Source organism: Phoca vitulina, unplaced genomic scaffold (assembly GCF_004348235.1).
Source record: "Phoca vitulina isolate PV1807 unplaced genomic scaffold, GSC_HSeal_1.0 scaffold16, whole genome shotgun sequence".
Lineage (NCBI taxonomy): Eukaryota > Metazoa > Chordata > Mammalia > Carnivora > Phocidae > Phoca > Phoca vitulina.
The window spans coordinates 28,250,241-28,273,986 of NW_022589719.1; the positions used below are offsets into that span (position 1 = coordinate 28,250,241).

Genomic DNA, 23,746 nt, shown 5'->3' on the forward strand with positions numbered 1-23,746 from the left:
TCATTGTATACCATCATTGCTTATTTAATTCACCTCCATGGTGACATATTTCTTTGCTCACCATTCCTACTTGAATCTTATACTTTCCTTCTGGGATTATTTTCCTTGTTCCTGAAGAACATCCTTTAAAATTTCCTTAAGTGAGGGGGCGCCTGGGTGGCTCAGTTGGTTAAGCGACTGCCTTCGGCTCAGGTCATGATCCTGGAGTCCCTGGATCGAGTCCCGCATCGGGCTCCCTGCTCAGCGGGGAGCCTGCTTCTCCCTCTGGCCCTCCCCCCTCTCATGTGCTCTCTCTCTCTCATTCTCTCTGTCTCAAGTAAATAAATTAAAAAAAAAAAAAAATCTTAAAATTTCCTTAGGTGAGGGTCTGTTACTACTCTCAATTTTTATCTGAAAATGATTCTGTTCAACCTCATTCTTTTTTTTTTTTTCCGAGTCTGTAACAAAGCCGTTCTGGGTTTTTTTGTTTTTTTTTTTTGATTGAGGTATAATTGATATGCATCATATTAGTTTCAGGTATACAAGGTAATGATCTGACACTTGTATGCCCTGCGAATGATCACAAGAAGCTAATCACCCTTCACCACCATAACAAGTTACAAAAAAGTTTTTATCTTCCTTGTGACCAGAACGTCCAAGATCCACCGTCCTGGCAACCTTCATATCTGTACCACGTTACCATTAACTGGGGTCACCTTGCTGCGCACCACATCCCTATGACCTGTGCATTTCATAACTGGAGTCTATACCTCCCGACCCCCTTCATGCATTTTGCCCAACCCCCAGCTGCCTCCCTCACCCTGGCAACCACCACTCTGTTCTCCATATCCATGAGTTTTGTTTTGTTTGCTTTGTTTTTTAGATTCCACATATAAGTGAGCTGATATGGTATCTGTCTCTGTCTGACTTATTTCACTTAGCATAATAACACCCTCTAGGCCCATCCATGTTGTTGCAAATGGCAAGATCTCATTCTTTTTAATGGACGAGTAATAGTCCATTGGACATGTCTACCACAATTTCTTTATCCATTCATCCGTAGATGGACATCTAGGTTATTTCTGTATCTTGGCTTTGGTAAATAATGCTGCAAAGAATATGGAGCTGCATATATTTTTTCGAGATAGTGTTTTCCTTTTCTTCAGATAAATACCCCAAAGTGGAATTGCTGGATCATATGGTATTTCTATTTTTAATTATTTAAAAAAAATTTTTTTTAAGATTTTATTTATTTGGGGCACCTGGGTGGCTCAGTCGTTGGGCATCTGCCTTCAGCTCAGGTCATGGTCTCAGGGTCCTGGGATCGAGCCCCACATCGGGCTCCCTGCTCTGCGGGAAGCCTGCTTCTCCCTCTCCCACTCCCCCTGCTTGTGTTCCCTCTCTCGCTGTGTCTCTCTCTGTCAAATAAATAAATAAAATCTTAAAAAAAAAAAGTTTTTATTTATTTATTTGAGAGAGACAGAGAGTTAGCAAGAGAGAGAGCATGAGTGGGGAGGAGAGGGAGAAGCAGGCTCCCCATGAGCAGGGAGCCTGACACAGGGCTGGATCCCAGGACCTCGGGATCATGACCTGAGCCAAAGGCAGACACTTAACCGACTGAGTCACCCAGGTGCCCCTATTTTAAATTATTTGAGGAAACTCGATACTGTTTTCCATAGTGGCCGCAACAATTTACATTCCCAGCAACAGTGCACAAGGGTTCCCTTTTCGCTACATCCTCACCTGCATTTGTTATATTTTGTCCTTTTGATAATAGCCATTCTGACAGGTGGGAGGTAATACCTCATTGTGGTTTTAATTTGCATCTCCCTGATGATTAGTGATGTTGGGCATCTTTTCATGTGTCTGTTGGCCATTCAAATGTCTTCTTTTGCTTTTCAAATCCTCTGCCTATTTTTTAATCAGAATTTTTTTCTATTGAGTTGTATCAGTTCTTTACATATTATGGATATTAACCCCTCATTGGATATATGATTTGAAATCTCTTCTCCCTTTCTGTAGATTGTTCAATCTCATTCTTAGAACATATTCGAGGTAGACTTACTTTCTTGGCACGTTGAGATGGTATTCCATTGTCTTCCAGCTTCTATTGCTAACATGAAAAAGTTAGCTGTAAGTCTACTTTGTAGTTCTTTCTAGCAAGTAGCAATCTTGTTACCACAAGTGATTGGTGTAGATTTATTTATTGATTGATATGTGTATGAAAACATTTTTATTCTTTTTTAAATTATTTCCCTCCAGCCCCCCAGTTTTATTGAGAGAGATTTCTTTTTATTTAACAGGTGGGGCGTGGGGAAACTTCTGGGATCTGAGGGCTATGTATTTCATCAGTTCTGGATTTGACCTATTCACCTTGTTCCATCCTCTGTGTCTCTTAACTTCTGTTTCATAGTCTTCTCTTAGACACTTTTTTGTCTCTCTGTGCGGCATTCTGGGTAAGTTCTTCAGACCTACTGTCCAACTCACTAGTTTTCTCTTTGGCTATGTTAGTCTGTTGCTTAATCTATCCATTGGATTGCTAGTTTTGAAGATTATATTTTTCATTTATGGAAGTACTATTTTTTTCCCCCAAATCTTCCTGGTCACTTAGTTCCTTATCTATAGTCTCTTGTTCCTTATCTACAGCCTCAATTACCAACTGTATTTTTTTAAGCATAAGAAACATCCTTATTTTATATTATGTACACCATAAGTCCAGTAGCTGAAGTGTTTGAAGGCCTGAGTCTGTTGCTTACTGCTTTGTGCAATTCTCACTTACAGTGCCTTGTTGTGATGGTTACTTTTATGTGTCAGCTTGAATGATCTGTGGGGTGCCCAGAAATCTGGTTAAACATTATTCTGGGTGTGTTTGTGAGAGTGTTTCTAGGTGAGATTAGACTTGAATCAATAGGTTGGGTAAAGCAGATTGCCTTCCCCATTGTGGATGGGTTTTGTTCAGTGAAGTCCTGAATAGGACAAAAAGGAGTAAGATAGAATTGTCTCTCTCTGCCTGTCTTCAGGTTAGGACACTAGTCTTCCCCCTGCCTTTTGACTCAGGCTCTGATTGGAATTTACACCATTGGTTTTCCCAGTTCTCTGGCCTTTGGACCTGAACCGAAGTGATACACTGGCTCCCCCTGAATTTCCAGCTCACCAACTGAGATCTTGGGACTTTGTTTCCAAAATCACTTGAGGCAATTCCTTACAATATATTTCATATAGGGGCTCCTAGGTGGCTCAGCTGGTTGAGCATCCGACTCTTGGTTTTGGCTCAGGTCATGATCTCATGGGTTGTGGGATCAAGCTCCGCACTGGACTCTACACTCAATGGGGAGACTGCTTGAAGGTTCTCTCTCTCCACCCTCTCCAACACCCTCTCTTTCTCTCTCTCTAAAATAAATAAATCTTTTTTAAAAATCTCATATAAATTCCATTAATTCTGTTTCTCTGGAAAGCCCTGATTAATACACCTGTGTCCTGTGTTTTATTCTTTCTTTCTTCCTTCCTTTCTTTCTGTGCATGTGAGCTTATATTCCTGGGAACTTTTCTGTGGGAATTCTTTGAGACTTAAATTTAAGGTGAGTTACTTTATTTCAGAGAGGATTTTTGCATTTGTTTCTGCAAAGTGCCCTGGGAACTGCAATCTGCTTTATTATTTTTTTAAGATTGTATTTATTTATTTAACAGAGAGAGATAGCGAGAGAGGGAACACAAGCAGGGGGAGCGGGAGAGGGAGAAGCAGGCTTCCCGCTGAGCAGGGAGCCCGATGCGGGGCTCAATCCCAGGACCCTGGGATCATGACCTGAGCCAAAGGCAGACACTTAATGACTGAGCCACCCAGGCGCCCCATGCTATCTGCTTTAAATTCTCCTGTTGTTCTTTACTTGTTTGTGGTGGTGGTGTTTTTGCCTCACAAGTAGTGTGAATTCCCTCTCAGACCCAACTCCAGGTGGATTTGTGGTTAAGAGCATTTAGGGTTAGCATTTCCTTTTCTTCCACTCAGAGTCAATGCTGAGCCAAGTACATTCTCTGTCAGATCCCTTTGAGAGGTGTTTTCTTTCTTAGTTCATTCACTGTGGATGTTGTTTTTCATTGGTTTTGCTTTAGGGGGTAGGTTTCTGATTTTGCTTTTCATTTGCTCAGGCTCTAGGTTTCGTCTCATTAAACTGAAGTTCTTGGCCACCTGGGATCAGCAGGTACCTCAAGGCAACCTCCGCTTCTGCTCTCAATTATCTCTTTGGATTTGTGTTTTCTTGTCATTTTTGCCTCTGATAATTACTGTTACCTTCTTGCCACCTCAACTTTGCATTTTTAAAGATTTTTACAAATATTTTGTCCCCCTCCCTTTTTTTGGTGTTTTGTATCAGGAGAACTTTCGGCATATACTGCTTATCATATTGTCAGAAATGGAAATCTAGCCATCCTCTCTAGCGCATTCAGCTGTGTTTCTTTTAGGATGCTGCTCATCAGCAGGAGACCTCTCCTTGTGTTCATCTTACCCTGGCCTGTGGTTGGGTCACATGGGTTTGTGAGCTCCGTGCTCCTTGAGGGCAGGGATATGGTTTCCTGTCTTCACCTTCCACAGAGCCCATGCCAGAATTCCCCACACCAAATTCTGCCTAAGTGTCAGTTGAGGAAGTGAACCCAGGAGATGGAGGCCCCCATCGGCTGCCTGTGCTACCAGTGACCTTCCACAAGAGGGCAGCCTCCACTGGTGCCGGAGTCAGGTCCACCCCCTAGGTCTGGGCAAGGTTTACGGTGGAGGGGCCTGGCTCTCTGTGGCTCCCAAATCTGCAACGTCAGATGCCCCCTTGGACTGGGACCCAGTGGAGAAATCCTCCCCATTCCACAGATGGGGAAATGAAGTCGAATGGGGAGGAGGGAAGTGTCAGGCCGGGCCAGGTAAATCTGAGAGGTCACACAGAGAAGGGCTATAATGGAATCAATCTCCTCTGGACTCAATTTCTTAAAGGATACTGCTTATACAAGCAAATTAAGTTTTCTGTTCTTTCATTCACTCAACAACATTCATTCAGCATCTACAGTATGCCCCACAGGGAGTGCAGTGAATTAAACACACTAGATCCCTGGGGCACCTGGGTGGCTCAGTCTGTTGAGCGTCCAACTCTTGGTTTTGGCTCAGGTCGCGATCTCAGGGTTGTGAGATCCAGCCCTGACTCAGGCTCTGTGCTCAGTGCACAGTCTGCTTGCGATTCTCTCCCTCTCCTTCTGCCTCTCCCCCCACTCACGCTCTTCCTCGCCCCCCTCTAAAATAAATAAATAAAATTTAAAAAAATAAAAACCCACACTAGGTCCCTGCTTCCTTTAAAAAATAAAAACCCACAACCCAGCGTTTCCCCAGCAGCCCTGGCCTTTTGCTCCTGCTATTCCTTCTGGCCCTTCCAGAGGCCTTCTACCATCTCTGCATTTTGAAATCCTGCTCAATCTTCCTGGACCAGCTGCCATGCCTGACTCTCCCTGAGGAATGAGCACCCAGCCCAGTGCCTGCAGGTGATGGTCCTGTAGCCTCCTGTGCCATCTCAGGGGACACTTCTAGCCTGTAAGGAGATGGGGAGACAAACCATCCCTCAGTCCCTTCTCCACTGATAATTCTCTGAAGGGAATCTGAGGCTCTCTCCTCTCAAAAGTGCAAGACCACACCCTCCTTCCTAACCATTAACACACCCAAGGACAAAGTACGTTTTGGGATTTTATCCCAGAAGAGCTGGATTTCCGTGGACTGGGACAGGCCGTGGGTCATGCGTCCTCTCTTCTTACGTGTATTGGTTGAGCATCTACTATGTATCGGGTCTCCAGAAAGGAAGCATGCCCTCACTTCCCTTTTCCTTAGGACACAGTTGGAGGAAATGTGTGTGTGTGTGTGTGTGTGTCCTACTCTGTGACTCCTGGGGTTCAGCCAGGCTGGGTGGGCTCATAGCAGAGGCAGCTGGGCTCTCCCTCCCAACCCCTGTGATACCAGCCTGGCTTCCTGGAGACCAAAACCACAAGTAGAGCACAGAGGCGTAAGAGACACTCAGAGGCTGGGTTTGGTCACACGCATGTAAAGGAGTGCTCTCTCTCTTGCAGAGAGAAGGTTATAAACAGGAGGAGCAAAGGTCCGAGCGGGTGTGAGGAACACATAGCAACCACATCCCCCTCCCGGCCCCAGGATGGCCCTTCCCACTGACAGGCACGCGTAGCAGTCAAAGATGGCCCCAGACATGTGGCTCCTCTCTACGATCATCGGATTGCTGACAGCAGCCCTCTCAGGTAGGGCCCCTTTCCCATCTCCTGCCACTCATGCTGGAGGACGTGGGTCCTGGCCTCTTGGCCCCCTTGCTGGTCATGTTCTCACTCACCTTCCTAGAGCCTTCTAGCCAGGACTGTCCCAGGGAGGCCCCAACTCTGTCAATGGCGACTGGGGCCTGGAGAGGGTCCAGGAACCCCCTGGAGGGGCCAGGGTTGTGCCTGGACGGTGCTAGAAGACTCCCGGGCATGAGATGATGTGGGCAGCAGGCCTGGTGTCTCCTCAGCGGGCTCCCAGGGTCTGAGGAGGGAGACACTTCCCACCGTAGGTTCGGGAACTCCCCCAGCCCTATTTCTTGGCAACTCTCAGTAGGGAGCGGCCTGCCTTCCAGAAAGGTAGGACCACGGTGATTGTATTCCCGACCCAAAGCTGAGGCTCTGGACTCACTAGGCTTCTGCCATTCACGGTAGAACTGTCCAGACATAGACTGTCGGGGAAGCCAACGGGCACCGAGGACAGCCCGTAGCTCGGGTGCAGCCAGTAGGGGTAGTTTAGGGCACAAATGAGTGGGAAAGCGCTTCCTCCCCCACCCTGAGCTCCCCCTGGGCGCCAAGGCCCTTCCCAACCTGGGCGGGGGCATGAGGTGGCCAGAAAGTTTGGGGGCTGGCTGTGCTCATTGGATACTGTTGGCCTCTGCTGCATGCGGGGTCCAAGCTGGCAAGAACCGGGCAGGGGCCATCCTGCCTCTGTTGGGACCTCACAATTCGGGGATGGGGAGATGCATGGAAACAGAATTCTGGGCCAGGGAGTCTGGGCCCACCTGGCAGGCAAGATACCAAGTGCTTTCACTTCGCTTTCAGAAGGCGACCCAGAGAGGCCCCATCGGGAGGGGCATCCAAGCCGACTAGGAGAACTGGGAGACCTGGGGAGTTTTTTGGGGTGGGGGCAGCTCTTCTCTCTGCCTCTATCTGGAGGCACATGCTTCTGACCCCACACTGGTTCAGGGAAAGCCATTTAGCTCTGGGAGCGGGAAAGTGTGTGCCTTCGGCTCCATGTGGGGCGGCTTGGTTTCTCCTGCTCTGCCAAGAGCACCTGGACCTCAGCCACCTTCTGCCCCTGAGCTAAGACAGACAGACAGTCAGAGGGGCGTCCCTCCCACCACCACCCTCTGTCCTTTTCCATGAGGCCCAGCCACCAGCCTCGGCTCGGAAAAGTCTAGGAGGGAGAGGTCTGCTGGCCGGCCCCGGGGCCCCGGGGAACTGGCCTGGAGTGGTGCCTGACGGCAGCTGGGACCCCAGGGCCCCAGCAGAGCTCAGCAGGGTGAGATGAAGGGGCTCCTGGAGCCAAGGTCCGTACACCGAGTCCTTTTCATCCCCTCCTGACACTCCTGCCTGGCCCACTCCACTCCCAGTACAGATATTTACTTTGTGTTTCTAAAACTGCATTTATAGTCAATGGCCTCACTTGTTACTAATACTAGTTTTGAAAGGAAACTTTATGTCACTACTGTTAAGTGGAAAACTGGTATCATGTGTCAGAAGTACAAGGTGAAGGTAAGCATAAAAATAAGTGGGGATGGAAACCAATTTCTATTACGTGTTAGCAAAAAGTGGAAAGGATGCGGGGCGCCTGGGTGGCTCAGTCTTTAAGCGTCTGCCTTCGGCTCAGGTCATGATCCCAGGGTCCTGGGATCGAGCCCTGCATCGGGCTCCCTGCTCCGTGGGAAGCCTGCTTCTCCCTCTCCCACTCCCCCCGCTTGTGTTCCCTCTCTCGTTGTGTCTCTCTCTGTCAAATAAATAAATAAAATCTTAAAAAAAAAAAAAAGTGGAAAGGATGCAAAGACCCTGGAGCCTGAAGCCTACACTTGTGCTCTCTGTTGAAGGGGGGATGGGGGACGGGGATAAAGACCCCTTGCCCCCAAGTTGTCATTTTCTCCTTGACTTTCCAGGGGGACTGAGAGCACTTGAGCAGAGAATAATTTCTCTGCCATGAGATTTCATAGCACTAAATGCTGCATCCTTAAAGCCTCGGAAGTGTCCCCCGATGGTGTCTGTCCTCCTGCTGAGAACCAGGGCCTGGCAGGACGGACATGCAGGCCAAAGGAAACTGTGCTCCAAAGCCCTAGGAGTGGGGCGGGGAGGGCCAGAGCGAGCGGATGTGGGGAGGCCGTTCCCCCCTCCCAACCCACCTGCCCGAGCTGTTCTTCCCTCCACCCAGGTCCAGCAGACCCCGACCCCGGCAGAACCGGGCCCTCGGTGGGCAAGATGGACTCAGATCTGCTCCAGGGTTCTCCTAGGCAAAATCAGTGTGTGGGGCAGATCAGGTTGGGGAAAGGAAGTGAGGGCCTCCCAGGAGAGAAAGAAAAGGAAAGAAAGACAACAGAGAACAAGGAGGGAGGAAAGGGGGCTAGGAGAATGAGGCCCACGAGGGAGTTCCAGGGCCTTCTCCTTGAGAGCTGTGGAGCCCTGACGGGGTTATCAGGCTGTGCCCTGGGGCCATAGGCGGGTGCAGGCTGGCCCTCTGGGCCCCAGCAGTCCCGGCCAAGGCTTCCCCTCGCCTGCTCTCCTTTGCAGTCCCAGCGCCAGGCTCCATCTGGAGCCTCACACGGCTATTTCTCTGGCCTGGCTGGCCTGGATTCTGGGCTGTTCTCTCCTCAGGCTTGGGTGTGTGCTATTGAACGACCAGGGCAGGGACCACACTTTCCAGTTCAGCTGGTGCTCCCTGGAGGCCTGGGTCCAGGCCCAGTTTGTCCCCCTACCCTCCAGTTTTGTGCCTCAGTTTCCTGATCAGCCAACTGGGGACAAAGAGGCAGAGAGAATGAACTTGAAGCGCTTGACTGGGGAGGACGGGGTGGGGTCAGGAGACCGGAGTATTGCTTGGGCCCAGTCTCTAATTCACCATGCATTCTTCTCTGATCTGGTTTTTGCACCAGTGAAATTGGGTGCTTTGGGCAGAAAACCCCTCAGGGCTCGGTCAGATCTAACATTCTGTGTGCGAAATAGTAACAAATAACCCAACCTTTCCCCGAAGGGCCGTGCGGAGTTCCATCCGGCCCATGGTCGGTGAGGTCCTGGGGAGCTGCTTTCATGTACTAGGAAGGCCATTTGTGGTTACTCTAAGAAAAGCTTCTTAAACGAACAAATTTTTAAAAATCGGGTTTTGGGGGCGCCTGGGTGGCTTAGTCGTTGAGCGTCTGCCTTCGGCTCAGGTCATGATCCCAGGGTCCTGGGATCGAGCCCTGCATCGGGTTCCCTGCTCGGCGGGAGGCCCGCTTCTCCGTCTCCCACTCCCCCTGCTTGTGTTCCCTCTCTTGCTGTGTCTCTCTCTGTCAGATAGATGAAATCTTTAAAATAAATAAATAAATAAATAAAAATAAAAATCGGGTTTTTCCCTTCACTTGTAAATTCAATATCCAAAAATCATTTTATTTATAAGTCCAATAATTTTTAACAGTGACTCTCAGGGAGCCTTTGATTAATATTTCATCAGATCAGGTCGAACGGAGTAAGCTTCCTTAAATAATAAATACCACTCACAAATGCACGTAATTGAGTGCCCTTAGATCTGTGATATCCCATACAGCGACCACGAGAATATGCATTTGAAACGTGGTAGTCTGAGCGCACAAGTGTTGGGAAGGTAACACAGAGCAGATTTTGAAGATGTGTTCAAAAAAAGAACATCAAGTATCTCATTAATAACTTGTTTATGCATTACGTGTTGAAACGGTATTTTGCATAGGTTGAGTTAAATACATTTTATTGTTACAATTAAGTTGGTCTGTTCCTTTATGACTTGTAAAACGCATGGCCACTAGAAAATTATAAATGACCTATGTGGCTTGCGTTATGTTTCCACCGGAGAACACTGCCTTAGATAATCTAAACTGCATCTACAAATTTAATGAATTTGATTCTCTTATAAATGCTTCAAATACCTCTAAGTAACAAGCCATTTCCAAGGATTTCAGAGAATACTTTCTGCTCTAAAAAACTAACATTTAAACAGAGTGAATATTAAGTTCTCTTAAATATTCTAATAATGTTGACAGACATGGCCAAATTCTCTTAAATTTTTAAATTAAAATTTCAACTAAAGTCGGGCGCCTGGGTGGCTCAGTTGGTTAAGCGACTGCCTTCGGCTCAGGTCATGATCCTGGAGTCCCGGGATCGAGTCCCACATCGGGCTCCCTGTTCAGCGGGGAGTCTGCTTCTCCCTCTGACCCTCTTCCCTCTCGTGCTCTCTGTCTCTCATTCTCTCTCTCTCAAATAAATAAATAAAATCTTTAAAAAAATTTTTTTTTCAACTAAAGTCAATTACTCGGCCACACACATAAGAAATGCTAGCAGCCAAGTGTTCGTAAACATCACAGATCTAGGACTTACTGCACCAACACACAGCAATTGATCCACCTGACACTTAGCATAAATGTGTAATTACTGTGGGTTTCCATGTACTTCCACCATCTTTATTTTTAAAATTCGAATCTTCTTGGGCTTCAAAGCCACTTACCGAGAAGAAGAGGACTGTCCCAGAGCAGATAACTTGGATGATCCCCAGCAGATGGGGGTGGCTCTGTCTTAGTGGACTGCAATGAGGTCAGCTTTTTAATTGTTTTGCCGAAATGTAAGACAGGATTCCTATGTGCTGTTGATGGGTGTGCAGTGCGGTTTTGGATAGCCTCTGCCTTCCACTCAGGCTGGCCCCTCGACCCATGACCCCTGGACCCAAGTTCTACAAACCTAATTCTCAATGTCTCCCCCACCCTCAACCCAGAGGGCTTTACCACTTGATTGGATTTAAATGAAACAGATGTGTTTACGATTCTCTTCTTCTTTCCCTGCTGGCAAGACTGCAACTGATAGATGTATAAATAATGTATGACCGGCATTTGTACATTTCTCCCCGCTCAGTCTGGCTCTCTGGTTACAGGTCGATGACTGGTGGGGCCATTAGCCTGGCGGTCACCACTGTGGTGATGTGGGACAAGGCAGCTCCGAGGGTAACGTGGGTTATTACAGAGGGATCTAGAATGAGTAAGAAACACTGTCCACAGACTCCCGTCATTCGGTCTCTATTTATCGAGGCCTGCTCTGAGCCAGCCTCACTTTCTGATTGGAAAGCTCGGGAATTAAATGGGCCCCCAGCTGTTGGATTCCAAGGCTGAAGAATCAGCCGTCTTCCTGAGGGCAGGGAGGGATTAAGCAGGAGGCCCCAACTCAGGCTCCGGGACAGGGGCTTGGAGAAAAGACCAGGCCAGCTCAACAGCCATGAAACCACCAACCACCACCCGTGCCGATGCTCAGCCCTGCACTGAGCAGACCCTGGTGGGGCTGGAATCCCCAGGCCCACCTCCTCTCTACTCACTGTGTCCTCCAGACCCTCCAGCCCACCCTCGGCACTGCCTACCGCACCCCCCGCCCCGCCCCCGGCCCTTGGGGCCAGGGCGACCAGAGTTACTCAGGGCAGCACTTCCTGGGGGCCCTGGTTCCTGCCCCTACCCAGTGTTTGCCAAAGCTGCCATTTATCTGACAATTTACTTAATACTTTTAATTGATGTTTTAAAGTGTAAATACATTCATTTTTTAGAAAAAAACTTTATGTTCCTCCCTTAAAGATAGAGCCATTGTAAATCACCTAATGGTAGTTAATGGTGAAAATAAACATCATGGAAACAAAACAATGTCACGAAATTCAGATGTGTAGCTGCTTTCCCTTTGCTCAAACGGGAGGGTTTCTAGAAGTCAGGCATTAAGGACAAGTGCCCCGGGAGATTTTCTCCTTCAGGTAATCAGAAAGGCTGAAAGGGAAATACAGGGCATAACTTCCTTCACGTAGCTAATGTAAGACCATATCAGTGACCACGTAAACCATTTTTCAGACCTTTGGATATGTGCCTCACACTTTGGAAGCACTGATCCAGAGAAAGGACAATGGGAATAGACAATCTGTTCCCCTTACCGGACACAGCCTGGGGAAGCCTTCTGTTCACCTTCCCAGGGGACACCCTGGATATAGGGGCCCCATATCAGGCTGTCCCCAGACCCCCTGGGCAGCCCCTGGATTCCTGGTGAGCCTTGAAGTCGGGGATGGTGCCCAGATTCATGTCCCCCAATTTAGCTCTGGGAATCGAGCCCCTGCAGCATGGGGAGAAGGAACCTGGAGGAGGGGGGAGGTGGGGGTAGATTCTTAGAACTCACTGTGGCTCTCAATTGCTGGGTAATCTCGGCAGGCTCATTCCTTTCTCTGGCCCTAGTTTCTTCACTGGATAAATGGGCAAATTGAACACTAAAGACCCAACCGAAAAATCCTTGTACTTTATGTCTGTGCCTCAAGGTTATTACCGTTTGAGGAGCAGGGCTGTGGAGATCCAGCTGTTAGAAACCAGCCTGTGGGGACACCTGGGTGGCTCAGTTGGTTAAGCATCTGCCTTCGGCTCAGGTCTTGATCCCGGGGTCCTGGGATTGAGCCCCATATCGGGCTCCCTGCTCAGCGGGGAGTCTGCTTCTCTTTCTCTCTCCCTCTGCCCCTCCCCTCTGCTTGTTCTCTCTCTCTCTCCCAAATAAATAAATAAAATCTTTAGAAAGAAAGGAAGGAAGGAAGAAGAAGAAAGAAAGAAAGAAAAAGAAAGAAAGAAAGAAAGAAAGAAAGAAAGAAAGAAAGAAAGAAAGAAAGAAAGAAAGAAAGGAAGGAAGGAAGGAAGGAAGGAAGAAAGAAAGAAAGAAAAAGAAAGAAAGAAAGAAAGAAGAAAGAAACCAGCCCCTGGTTGGGCACAACATGGTAACCCCAGCCAGCATCTGCCATGTGGAATCATGGACCCTGGCATCAGGCAGACTTGGGTTCTCAGTCCCAGCTCTGTGTGACCCGGGGTGATTTCTTAGCTTCTGTGTGCCTGCATGCTGCAAAAAACACCCACCTCGGGGTACTTGGGTGGCTCAGTCAGTTAAAATCTGCCTTCAGCTCAGGTCATGATCTGAGTCCTGGGATCGAATCCCACATCGGGCTCCCTGCTCAGCGGGGGGTCTGCTTCTCCCTCTCCCTCTGCCCCTCCCCACAGTATGAAAGTTAATTTAGATAATGCATTGGAAAGTACCTGAACATAGCAGTGCTTTAAAATGTTAGCTTTAAATGTGTTACAGAGCAAAGAAAAGGATCTTGTAAATGTGAATACAGGATTTAGTGGTTAACACGCAGTTTGCACATCGAGCTCGTTTACCCACATGACAACCCCATGTATAGGTGAGGAAAGCAGGGGTTCTCGAGGCTGAGAGACTGGCCCAAAGTCTGTAGCTAGTAAGGGTCAGGACTTCAGCGTAAGTGTCCCGACTGGCAGCTCTGACCAGGGAGCCTTGGAGTCTCCTAGAGAGGAGTGGCCTGGCTCGTCTCCCGGCTTGCTGCCTAGGGGGCTCCATGCAAATACAAGGCATCTCCCCCTGCTATTACAGCCCCCGGCTGCAAGCCGGAGGGGCCTCTGAGGGTCTGGGGTTCCCTGGAAAGCTTCTCGGGGACAGATGGGGTCAAATGGGGCTGCTCTCACCAAGGCCCAGCCCTCACGGGGTCTGCCCTGCACTTACCCCACGTACCTGGGCCAGAAATGAATGAGGGCAAAGCTAGAGAGGCGCCATGAGCCTAGGAAAAGCTTGCCCGGCCGGAAGCTTCATCTAGTTCCACTTATTGAGCACCTGCTGTGTGCCCAGCCCTGTAGGACAGTGAGATGTGAGATATGAAGGTTCGCCCTTGAACACTTGGAGCGTCGTGAGGAAGATGATAAAACACACACACGAGGGTCAGCCTGGGATAGGTGTGACGACAGGTACAATCCGATGACAGCCATAACTACGACCCATTGCAGGGCACTTACCATTCTCTGAGCAGCAGCTAGGCTGATCCTGTCCCGCCCTGACATGGGGGCAATCACCCCATTCTACAGGTGGGTCCACTAAGGCTCAGAAAGTTATGTATTTTGTCCCAGGCTGGTGGCTGGTGTGGAGTTTAAACCCATGTCTATAGGTCTCCAAAATCCACATTCCCCATCACGGGGCTACACTGCCTTCAGGAGCTGGGAGTCTGAGGAGGGAGAGCTCAGGCCTCCTGGAAACACGGGGCGGCTTCCCAGATGGGGAACCCGGATGTCTCAGGGGGCTAGACAGACGGAGGAGGCTGGCACAAAGACAGTGTTAAAAATGAGTGCACGTAAAAACTGCTGAGGTCTGAGTAAAGTGTATATAGGCTAGTTAGTTTGTGTTGCATCAGTATGAACTTCCTGGTTTTGGTAATTTACTCTAGTTAGTTACCTAATACGGCACTATCAGGGGAAGCCGGGGAGGTAGGTACATGGGCCTTCTCCCTGCTGTTTTGCAACTTCTTGTGAGTCTGTGATTTCAAGATAAAAAGGTTGGGGGGGGGCAAGGATTCCAGGCAGAAGGACTGATTTGAGCAGAAGCCTGGAGGTCGGACAGGCAAGGCAAAAAGCCCCAAGGGGCTGGCTGCCGGGAGGGGCTGACCAGCGGCCCTACTGGCCCCAGAGGGCACGTTTTCTTCCTCCTGACTCACCCGCACTGCTGTGTGAGGAGGATTCGATGAGCTCAGAGTCATGAAAATGCCAAGCACAGTGACTGGCCCGCAGAAAGCACAAGCATAAACCGTACACTTCAGGAGGTTAGCTGAGCAATCGCAGGGGTAACGGCCTCCCGGACCACACTCTGTAAATTCGTAAGTCATGTGAGGACTAGGACATGGGAGTTATTACCTCCATTTTACTGATGAAGTTGCTGAAGCTCAGAGAGGGGAAGGGACTTTTCCTAGGTCACACAGCTAATAGATGCACAGCTGGTAGATCGTTGACTTGACCTTATGACTCCTAATCCATGTTCTTTCCCAGCCCTGGAGAATAGGCAGGGCTTGGACCACGGACCCCATCCACCTCAAGATTTCTCGGGGAAGGTCTCCCCATTCTCAGGAGACTTTTCATCTCACCCACTGCCAGATTCGCTATCATGCAACCGGGATAAAACAAAACAAAACAAAACAAAACCTTGAAGCTACTTGTGAGTCAGAAGTCACTTCCTGGATGAGTACCCTCTCTGAGCCTCAGTTTCCCCGGCTGTAAAGCAGGGTTGATGGAAACCTCCAGAACACAGGTCTGGGATGAGCTGCCATGAGATGTTGGCTATGAAGTACTTGGGGAAATCTGGGGTTCCTTGGGGGTGCCAAAGAGCCCCACGGCCATAACTGCTGCCGGGCCTGGGGCCACGCAGGAGCTCACGGGGACAGCAGAGAAAGAACAGAGGGAAGCCCCAGTTTCCGCCCATCATTTTGTAGATCCCTGTGGCTTGACTGCCTTCTGCCAGAAAACGGCCGCCAAGGGAGCCTCCGAGAGGCCAGCCTCAGCAGGGAGGCAGCACGGAGAGAGAAGCCGTAGGGCCCTGGGGAGATGTGGACTGGGATCCCATAATAGGAAAGTGATCCCCTTGCTTTCCCCTGGCCTCCACCTGTGTTAGGAGGTGGCGGGGCCCATTAGAAGCTCCACCCTATGTTTCCAGGCTTCCTCCAACCCCTCCGTCATGGCCGAGCTGGGCTGGGCTCTCCGGGCGGTGCTGACAGATGCCCAGGGAGTCTACGCATGGGGCTGGCGGCCACAGGCTGTGTGAGCGAGGAGCCGGGGGCTTCTCAACATGTCTTGGGGCTCTCACCTGAGCACCCCACTTCTAATCTGGAAGTCACCTGCTGAGCGCTGAGCAAGGGAGGACACAGAGGTGAAGTCACTGTGTCCTCACAGCTACACACAAAGCCAAGCACAGCTTTGGCTTTTATAGAAGCACAAACTGATAGTCGGAGAGCTCGAGCCGTGTAGCCAGTTGCTGTCGGAATTGGGACCAGAGTCACTTTCTGGTCACTGTGTCCCCCGCCACCCCGCTGCCTCTTTCGAAATGGAGCTTGGTGGGGGGAAGGATTTTATCTATGCTTTAGTATAAATTTTGGTAGGGTGCTCACCTTGTCTGGGAGGAGTGCATGGGAGCTGGGCCGGGCCAGGGACAGAGGTGGGAAACCACCACGCCCTGGACAGGGAGGAGGTCCATCCCCCACTCTGCTCGGGGAGATTCACTTTCCCCTCCTTCCATCAGCTAAACTAAAGTAAAGGCACTCTCCAAATGAATTAAACTCCTTGGAGAAATGTGCCACACTCTGCAGACAGGATTCTAGAAATTTCATGACAGTATCTGGGCTGGAAGAAACGCCAGAGGGCCATGATCTACTCCTATTTGTCAGAGGAGAAAACCGGGGTACAGAGTAGGGGGTGACGCCCGAGCTCACGGAGCCGGGGTGGGCAGCCCGGTGGGCGGGGGCGGTAGCGGGGGTCCTGCGCTCTCTCAGCCTCGGGCGGTGGTCCACCGTGGTCTGAGGGGAGCACAGGTGACCAGGGCTCTGAGATGTCAGCTTGGCAAAGTGAGGAGCTGGCTTCCTACACGCACTCTTCCTGCACACTTCTGTGGCGACCCCGTCCTCAGCCTCTGCCTTCTTTTTCTCTCAGGTTTTTTTTCTCCCCAACATTTTATTTCAACATAATTTCAGACTGGCTGAGAAGTTGCAAGTTCCATATGCTCTTCACTCAGATTCCCCAACTGTTAACATTTTACCACAATTGCTTTACATTTTCTCAGCCTACCCATTTTTTGGTCTGTCTATCTCTTACTTTTGGCCTGAATCATTTGAGAGTAGGTTGTAGACATAAGGTCCCTTTCTCCTAAATACTTCATCAGTCTGTCTTTTTTTTTTTTAAAAAAGGACATTCTCTGATCTAACCGTGATACACAGGTCAAAATGGGGTAGTTGACGTCAATACAACATTAATAGATAATCCACAGACCTTTTTCAGATTTTGCCAATTGTTCCAATAATGTCCTTTAAGGCAAAAGAAAATTCTAGTTGGGATACCATGCTTTATTCCTGTCTCTCTTTATTTTCCTTTAATCTAGAACATTTTCTCAGATTTTCTTTCTCTTTCATGACATTGATTCTTTTGAAGAGTATAGTCCAGTTATGCTTTTTTTTTAAGATTTTATTTATTTATCTGAAAGAGAGAGTATAAGCAGGGGCGGGGGGTGGGGAGGCAGAGGGAGAAGCAGACTGCTCACTGAGCAGGGAGACCGACGCAGGGAGCCCGATGCAGGGCTCGATCCCAGGACCCTGGGATCACGACCTGAACCGAAGGCAGATGCTTAACCAACTGAGCCACCCAGGCGCCCTGATAGTCCAGTTATTCTGTGTAATGACCCTAGTCATGGTTGGTTTGATGATCCCTCACGAGTGGTCATACCTCCTGCGGCAGGAATAGAACAGAAGTGCTTGGTGTTCTCAGTGGGTCGTAACAAGAGGCCCGCCGAATCAGCTTGTCCCATCTTGGTGTTCTAATTTTGATTGCTTGGCTAAGGTGATGTCTGCTAGGTAAAGGGGCTCTTTTCTTCTTTGTAACCAATATGTATCTTGTGGGCAGGTTCTTTGAGACTATGTAAAAATTTTAGCCCCCCTCAAACCTTTACCCACTAGTTTTAACATGATTGATGATTCTGGCCTGAACTGGTTATTATCACCACCGTTTCTGGATGGTTATGTTATAACTCCATCACTCCTTCTACAAGTTTAGTCACTGACTTGGCTGTCTTTGCTGGTTCAGGGGTTAGTAGCCGATTGGCTCAGTGCCTGGAAGGCTGGAGTTGATGAGCCCATCAGGTTAAGCCTCTGGCAGCCGCCATCCTCCCGGCAAAGCCTCAGACTTCAAGGAGCTTCTATTTTAGTGGGGAAAATAGAGAAATAAGCAAGCATGTTTTATTTTTATTTATTTTTATTTTTTATTTATTTATTTTTATTATTATTATTTTTAATTTTATTATGTTATGTTAGTCACCATATAATACATCATTGGTTTTTGATGTGGTGATCCACGATCCATTGTTTATTTTTTATTTTTTAAGATTTTATTTATTTATTTGACAGAGAGAGACACAGCGAGAGAGGGAACACAAGCAGGGGGAGTGGGAGAGGGAGAAGCAGGCTTCCCGCTGAGCAGGGAGCCCGATGTGGGGCTCGATGTGGGGCTCGATGTGGGGCTCGATCCCAGGACCCTGGGAACATGGCCTGAGCCGAAGGCAGACGCTTAACAACTGCGCCACCCAGGCGCCCCTGAGCAAGCATGTTTTAAAACAGTCTCATATCAGAGAGAAATATGTGCAGCAAGGGAAATAAAGCAAAGCAAGGCAGATGGAGAGTGAGTGGGATGGGGGTCCCGGTAAGGCCTCTGGAGGCATTTGAGCAGAGACGTGAATGATGAGATTAACCTGGAATCCTGAGAGATCGAGAGATCAGGGAGAAGGACTTTCCAAGTGGAGGGAACACAGGCGTGAAGGCCCTGAAGTGGAACGGTTGATGGACGTGCTGGAGGAGATTGCCGAGGGGGAGGGAGAGCAGAGGAGATGGAGGTGGGCAGGCTGCAGGTGTTGGGGAGCACCACTCACGTAGGGGCTTGGAATGAACCCACAGGAAATGGGAAATCATCAGAGAGTTTTATATATCAAAGGACGTGATCTGATTCGCCTTTATGCATATACAATTATTTAACAACCCTTGTCTATGATCAACTCCGTATTTAAACCTAAGTCAGTTTATTTAAACCTAGAAATCTTCTATCACCATCATGCATCTCCAACAAATATTACTTCAGTAAATAGAATATGCCCATATAAACAAAACACTGAAAACACAGTGGCATTAAAGAGCCTGCTACCCAAGCCTAGGTCACTCTCCCCTTACGCAGAGTGTTGGGTGTTCAAGGCTGAGCAGCACCACCCCACACTTGTAATCCCAAGCCCTGATGAGCAGCAAAAAGACGAATCCACTTGCTGTGGGATTTAGTACTATTTGATATCCAATCTTAAATTGTCTGGTTTGGGAAACGATGTGCTGGTGGCAGGGTCAGGTGGGTGGGGGCAGCAGGGACAGAGGGGGACAGCGCTGTGATGGAGGGAAGTGCAGTCTGCGAAGCACCCTCAAACCAGGAGCAGTCAGAGGCCAGAGAGCTGCCTCCCACTCCGGCAGTCAGACCCCAGCTGGCCCAGTTGGCCCATTTTAGCACGGAGAAAGTGAGGCCCCCAAAAGGAACAGGGACATACCCAAGGTCCTAATAATGGCTGATGTCAATTCTACCCTCTTTCCTTGTCCCTCCCACCCAAATCCAGCTGAAAATTCACACCTGCCGTACACATTCGTCATCCTTATTGTAAAAACGTTCTCACAACCACATGAAAAGAAATCTCACCCAACTCGGCCTTTCATTCTGGGAGGAGGGAGTTTGCAAGTCCCCAGAGCGATGTGGGTGTTTAGTCTCAGCATGAGGGCGGGTGTGCGGAGGGGCATCGTGCGGGCTTTGATCGGTCCTTGTCAGGGTGGCTGTGAGAACATGGACTCCGGGCTCTGGGAGGCGAGCATTTGATTCCAGGCTCCAGCACCTTCTCTGTGGCTCTGGGCAAGTTCCTGAACCCTCCCGAGGGAAAACAGGCACACCCGAATGCCAGCTCCTCTGTTCTTACACTCTAGATGGGCTTTATGCCCTCCCTGAAGATCCTCACAGACCCCTTCCAGCCACCTGCCCGTGTGCGGGCGGTCTCAGGTCCAGCCATGTCAGCATAAGCCGTAAAACGGTCCCAGGCAGCACTTGGGGGGTCAGACTCTGGCCCTCTGGAAGTGAAGGAGGGGCTCAGGCATGTACCTTGTGAGTTTCCCTCTTCTCCCTCCCAGAATCCCCTAAATGCTCCCATGGGCTCTCCCCAGCCCCTGCCTCTTACAGGCAACCTTTGTTACAGGAATGGGTGACTCAGTTTTCTAGAGCTACCATAACTCAGGACCACAGGTTGGTGTGTGAGCAACAGAAATGTATTGTCTCAACCTCTGGAGGCTGGAAGTTCAAGATCAGGAGGTCGGAGGGTTAGTTCCTTCTCAGGCTGTGAGGGAGTGTCTGTTCCAGGCCTGTCTGGTAGCTTCTGGTGATTGCTGGCTTTCTTTGCCTCTCCTTGGCTTATAGAAGCTCCATTCCCATCTCTGTCTTCATGTTCACATGGCATTCTTCCTATGTGCATACACCTGTGTCCACATTTCCCCTTTTCATGAGGACACCAGTCCTATTGGACCAGCGCCCACCCTAGTGACCTTATTTTAACTTGATTACCTCTGTGAAGACCCTCTCTCCAAATAAGGTCACATGCTTAGGTATTGAGGTTAGGACTCCAACATATCTTTTTTGTGAGACACAATTCAATCCATAGCTCTGTGTGTGTGTGTGTGTGTGTGTGTGTGTGTGTGTGTGTGAGTGTGTGTGGCTCGGGGGTGGAATTTCTGGGTCATGACTACGGAAATGTTTTCTTTTTCTTTTTTTTTTTTTTAAAGATTTTATTTATTTATTTGAGAGAGAGAGAATGAGAGACAGAGAGCATGAGAGGGAAGAGGGCAGAGGGAGAAGCAGACTCCCTGCCGAGCAGGGAGCCCGATGCGGGACTCGATCCTGGGACTCCAGGATCGTGACCTGAGCCGAAGGCAGTCGCTTAACCAACTGAGCCACCCAGGCGCCCCTGGGAATGTTTTCTAAAGTGGTTGTCCTGACTATGCTGCCCCCAGCAATGTACAGAGTCCCTGCTGACCTCCATTCTCAACAGTATTACCCCACGACTTAGCTGTGGACAGTCTAGTAGGTATCAGGTAGTATCTCCCTGTGGCCCTACTTTGCATTTGCCTGATGACTGTGAGGCTGGATACTTGCTGTAAGTTTATGGCTCTTGTGTGTTTTCTCTACCGTGAAATGCCTCTTCTGGCTGTTTGCCCATTTTTCTATTGCCTGCCTTTTCCTTATTGATTTATACACAAGCTTCCTTTTGGAGGAGGATTTCCATTAGGAAAGGTGAGGAGAGGGGAAGAGGAAAGGGGGGTTAGGGCAACTTTTCTGGCCTTAAATTTGGAGGACTGACCCGCACAGTTACTCTTTCAGCGGAGAAACAGAAAACCACGTTGAGTCCTCTGTCTCTTTCTGGAATCCGTGGGGCCAGGTACAATTCAGAATCTGCGATGTTTGGATTTCAGAAAGGGGACAAGGTGCCCTTTTGTAGACTTTGTAATGTCACAGGAAGGGCCTGGCCAGGCACTGGAATCAAATACGTTAATATTTCTGCAGCAAAATGTATGATTTTCCACACCATGTGGAATAAACAAAGACTATGAACACCTTGCATCAGGTCAGGTCAGGTGTTGCCACCAACAGAGTTATGAAAACACTTTCAGTTTGGGGGTCTCTGGGGCTTTCAAATTGCAGTAAGGGATTGTGCATGCAAACTTTTAAGTCGGGCCCTGTGGTGCCCCCTTTCTCGGCTAATCCCTTGATTGCTCCACGAAGGTGATATTACCATCACCATTTATGTGGAGAAAGATCGTGGAAGCTCAGAGAGGTTAAGAAATACAGATCCTGGATTTGGACTCACATCAGTCAGACCCCAAAGCTCACACGCCTCCAACTTTGCTGCTGTGTCTTCCCCAACCCTTTGGGGGTGACTTCTTGGCTTCTCTGCTCCCCAAGGCTCTGGAGTTTGAAAACAGAGTCACAATTCAGAGGAATGGATTGGGAGGGCGGAATGCAGCTAGGAGTGAGTAGGTGGGAGGTCAGTTGGCTGAGCCAGACCCTCAGCCCAAAGCAGTGGGTGCTGGTGGCCAGAGCCTGGGATGCTCACCTCAAATGTCTGCAGAACTTCCCAAGTGTCCATCATGCTTTGGTACTGATCAAACATTCAGCCAGGTCTCTACTCACCCCGGATTGAAGCCTAAGGCTTGACACCATGGGGAGAGGCACTGACCAGAGATTTTAGTCATCACTGGGGCAGAGGCTGAGAAAGCAACAAGTCTTCCCAGTATTTAAATCAGGGCTCGAGCACCTTTGCAGAGAATGGTGGGGAAGCCCCGTGATGCTAGGCCACTGGCAGGGAGAACAAGGGGTGTACAGAGAATGGTGGGTCACTGCTGCCCTTGGCCGTCTCTCCTCCTGGTCTGCTCACCTCTGGAAATTTGCAGGTTAGGTCTCCCAGGTTGTCTAAGGCTTGGATAGCTCTTTCTCTCCATCACTTTCTCATCCCTGAGAACTCCTACTCATCCTCTAAGACCCCTTCTAATTGTCCCCTGCTCTTTGGACTCAAAGTTATTCCCTCCCACCTCTACTTTTCCCAGAGCCCTTTGCTCTGACCCCTGGGATAGCCATTGGACCCGACTATAATCAGCCATGAGTACATCTGTGTCCTCCACCACGGCTGGGGCCTGGCATGGAGTCTGACCGAGAGTGAAGAATGAATGAAGGAATGAATGAATGCACCTTCTTGGCTAAGGGTTAAGATAGGTGGAAACGTTGGAAGGACTTTCGAGCCACCTCAAAAGCACCCTGCATGTGACTTGTGGAGGAGAGCATGGGGCGACCATGAGGCCTGGTGTCTAAGAATGTGGGCTTGGATCGGAAGTCATGTTCTGTCCCCCGCCCCTGAGATGTTCTGGTCCCAGCCTGAAGTCATCGGCTTGGGAAGGGCCTGGTTCCTTCCTCAGAGGAAGCTGATGAATTCCAGCAGCTCTGGATGCCTGACATTAGGGGGGCCCTTGTCTTAAGGGGGCTCTAGGCCACCTCTGGAAGTGTTAGCCCCACCCCTAGGAGTCAGGGGGATTTTCATCCTGTGCCCACACTCGATCTTCATTCACCCAGAAACTGCAGCTCCAACAGCTCTCAGAGACTCGAACCAGAGTCGCTCCTGAGAGCCAGTGGGTGGGGACAGGTCCCCTGGAAAGCCCTGTGTGGCCCAGCAGGGTTTTGGCTTTCACTGAAACCGGAAACCCAGTCCTGCTCCCCTGCACAGGGGGCCAAGCTCTGGGGGATTTTATTCTTGAATTTCACTCCAGCTTAGCACACCAACCCCTGTCCTGCCTCCAGGCCTCTGCTCGTGCTGTAGTCCCCACCCAGAATGCCCTTCTGCCTCCTCGCACTGAGGCCGCCTGTAGTAGGGGAAAGAGTGAATATGGGGGACAAACTTGGATTTGAATTCTGGGTCTGTCAAGTCCAAGCTTTGTGACCTTGGGCTAGTAACTTCATTTCTCTGAACCTCTTCGACAGGAAAATGGGTTTCATGGTAATACCCTCCTCACTGGGCTGTCACGAGGATTCTGTAGAAACAATGTCTATAAAACGCTTGACACAGAGGAAATCCTTGGTAATTGTGGGTCTGTTCCCCTTGCCCCTGTGAAACACTCCTTGACCATCAAGGCCTGGCCCAAAGATCCCCTCCCCTGCAGTCACTTCCCGGACTTTCTCTCCTCTGGGTTCCTTGAGGACACCCTTCATGCCACCAGAGAGACGGGAGTTGAGCCAGCTCTTGACGCCTGGGCCTCCAGGCTGGGCTCTGGGCTGCAGGCCGGCCGGGAGCTCCCTCACCTCCACCTTCCCGCAGTAGAGCC

The 23,746-nt window shown here is 49.5% G+C and overlaps 1 protein-coding gene across 1 annotated transcript in view; it reads left to right on the plus strand.

The window, feature by feature from the left end:
- Positions 1 to 6,137: 6,137 nt before the first annotated feature.
- CD6 (CD6 molecule) overlaps positions 6,138 to 23,746 on the plus strand; it is a 41,027-nt gene continuing 23,418 nt past the window's right edge. Inside the window, exon 1 of the mRNA XM_032414727.1 lies at positions 6,138 to 6,249. Coding sequence (XP_032270618.1) covers positions 6,189 to 6,249 — 61 coding nt within the window. The 5' untranslated portion in view covers positions 6,138 to 6,188. The remainder of the gene's footprint in view (positions 6,250 to 23,746) is intronic.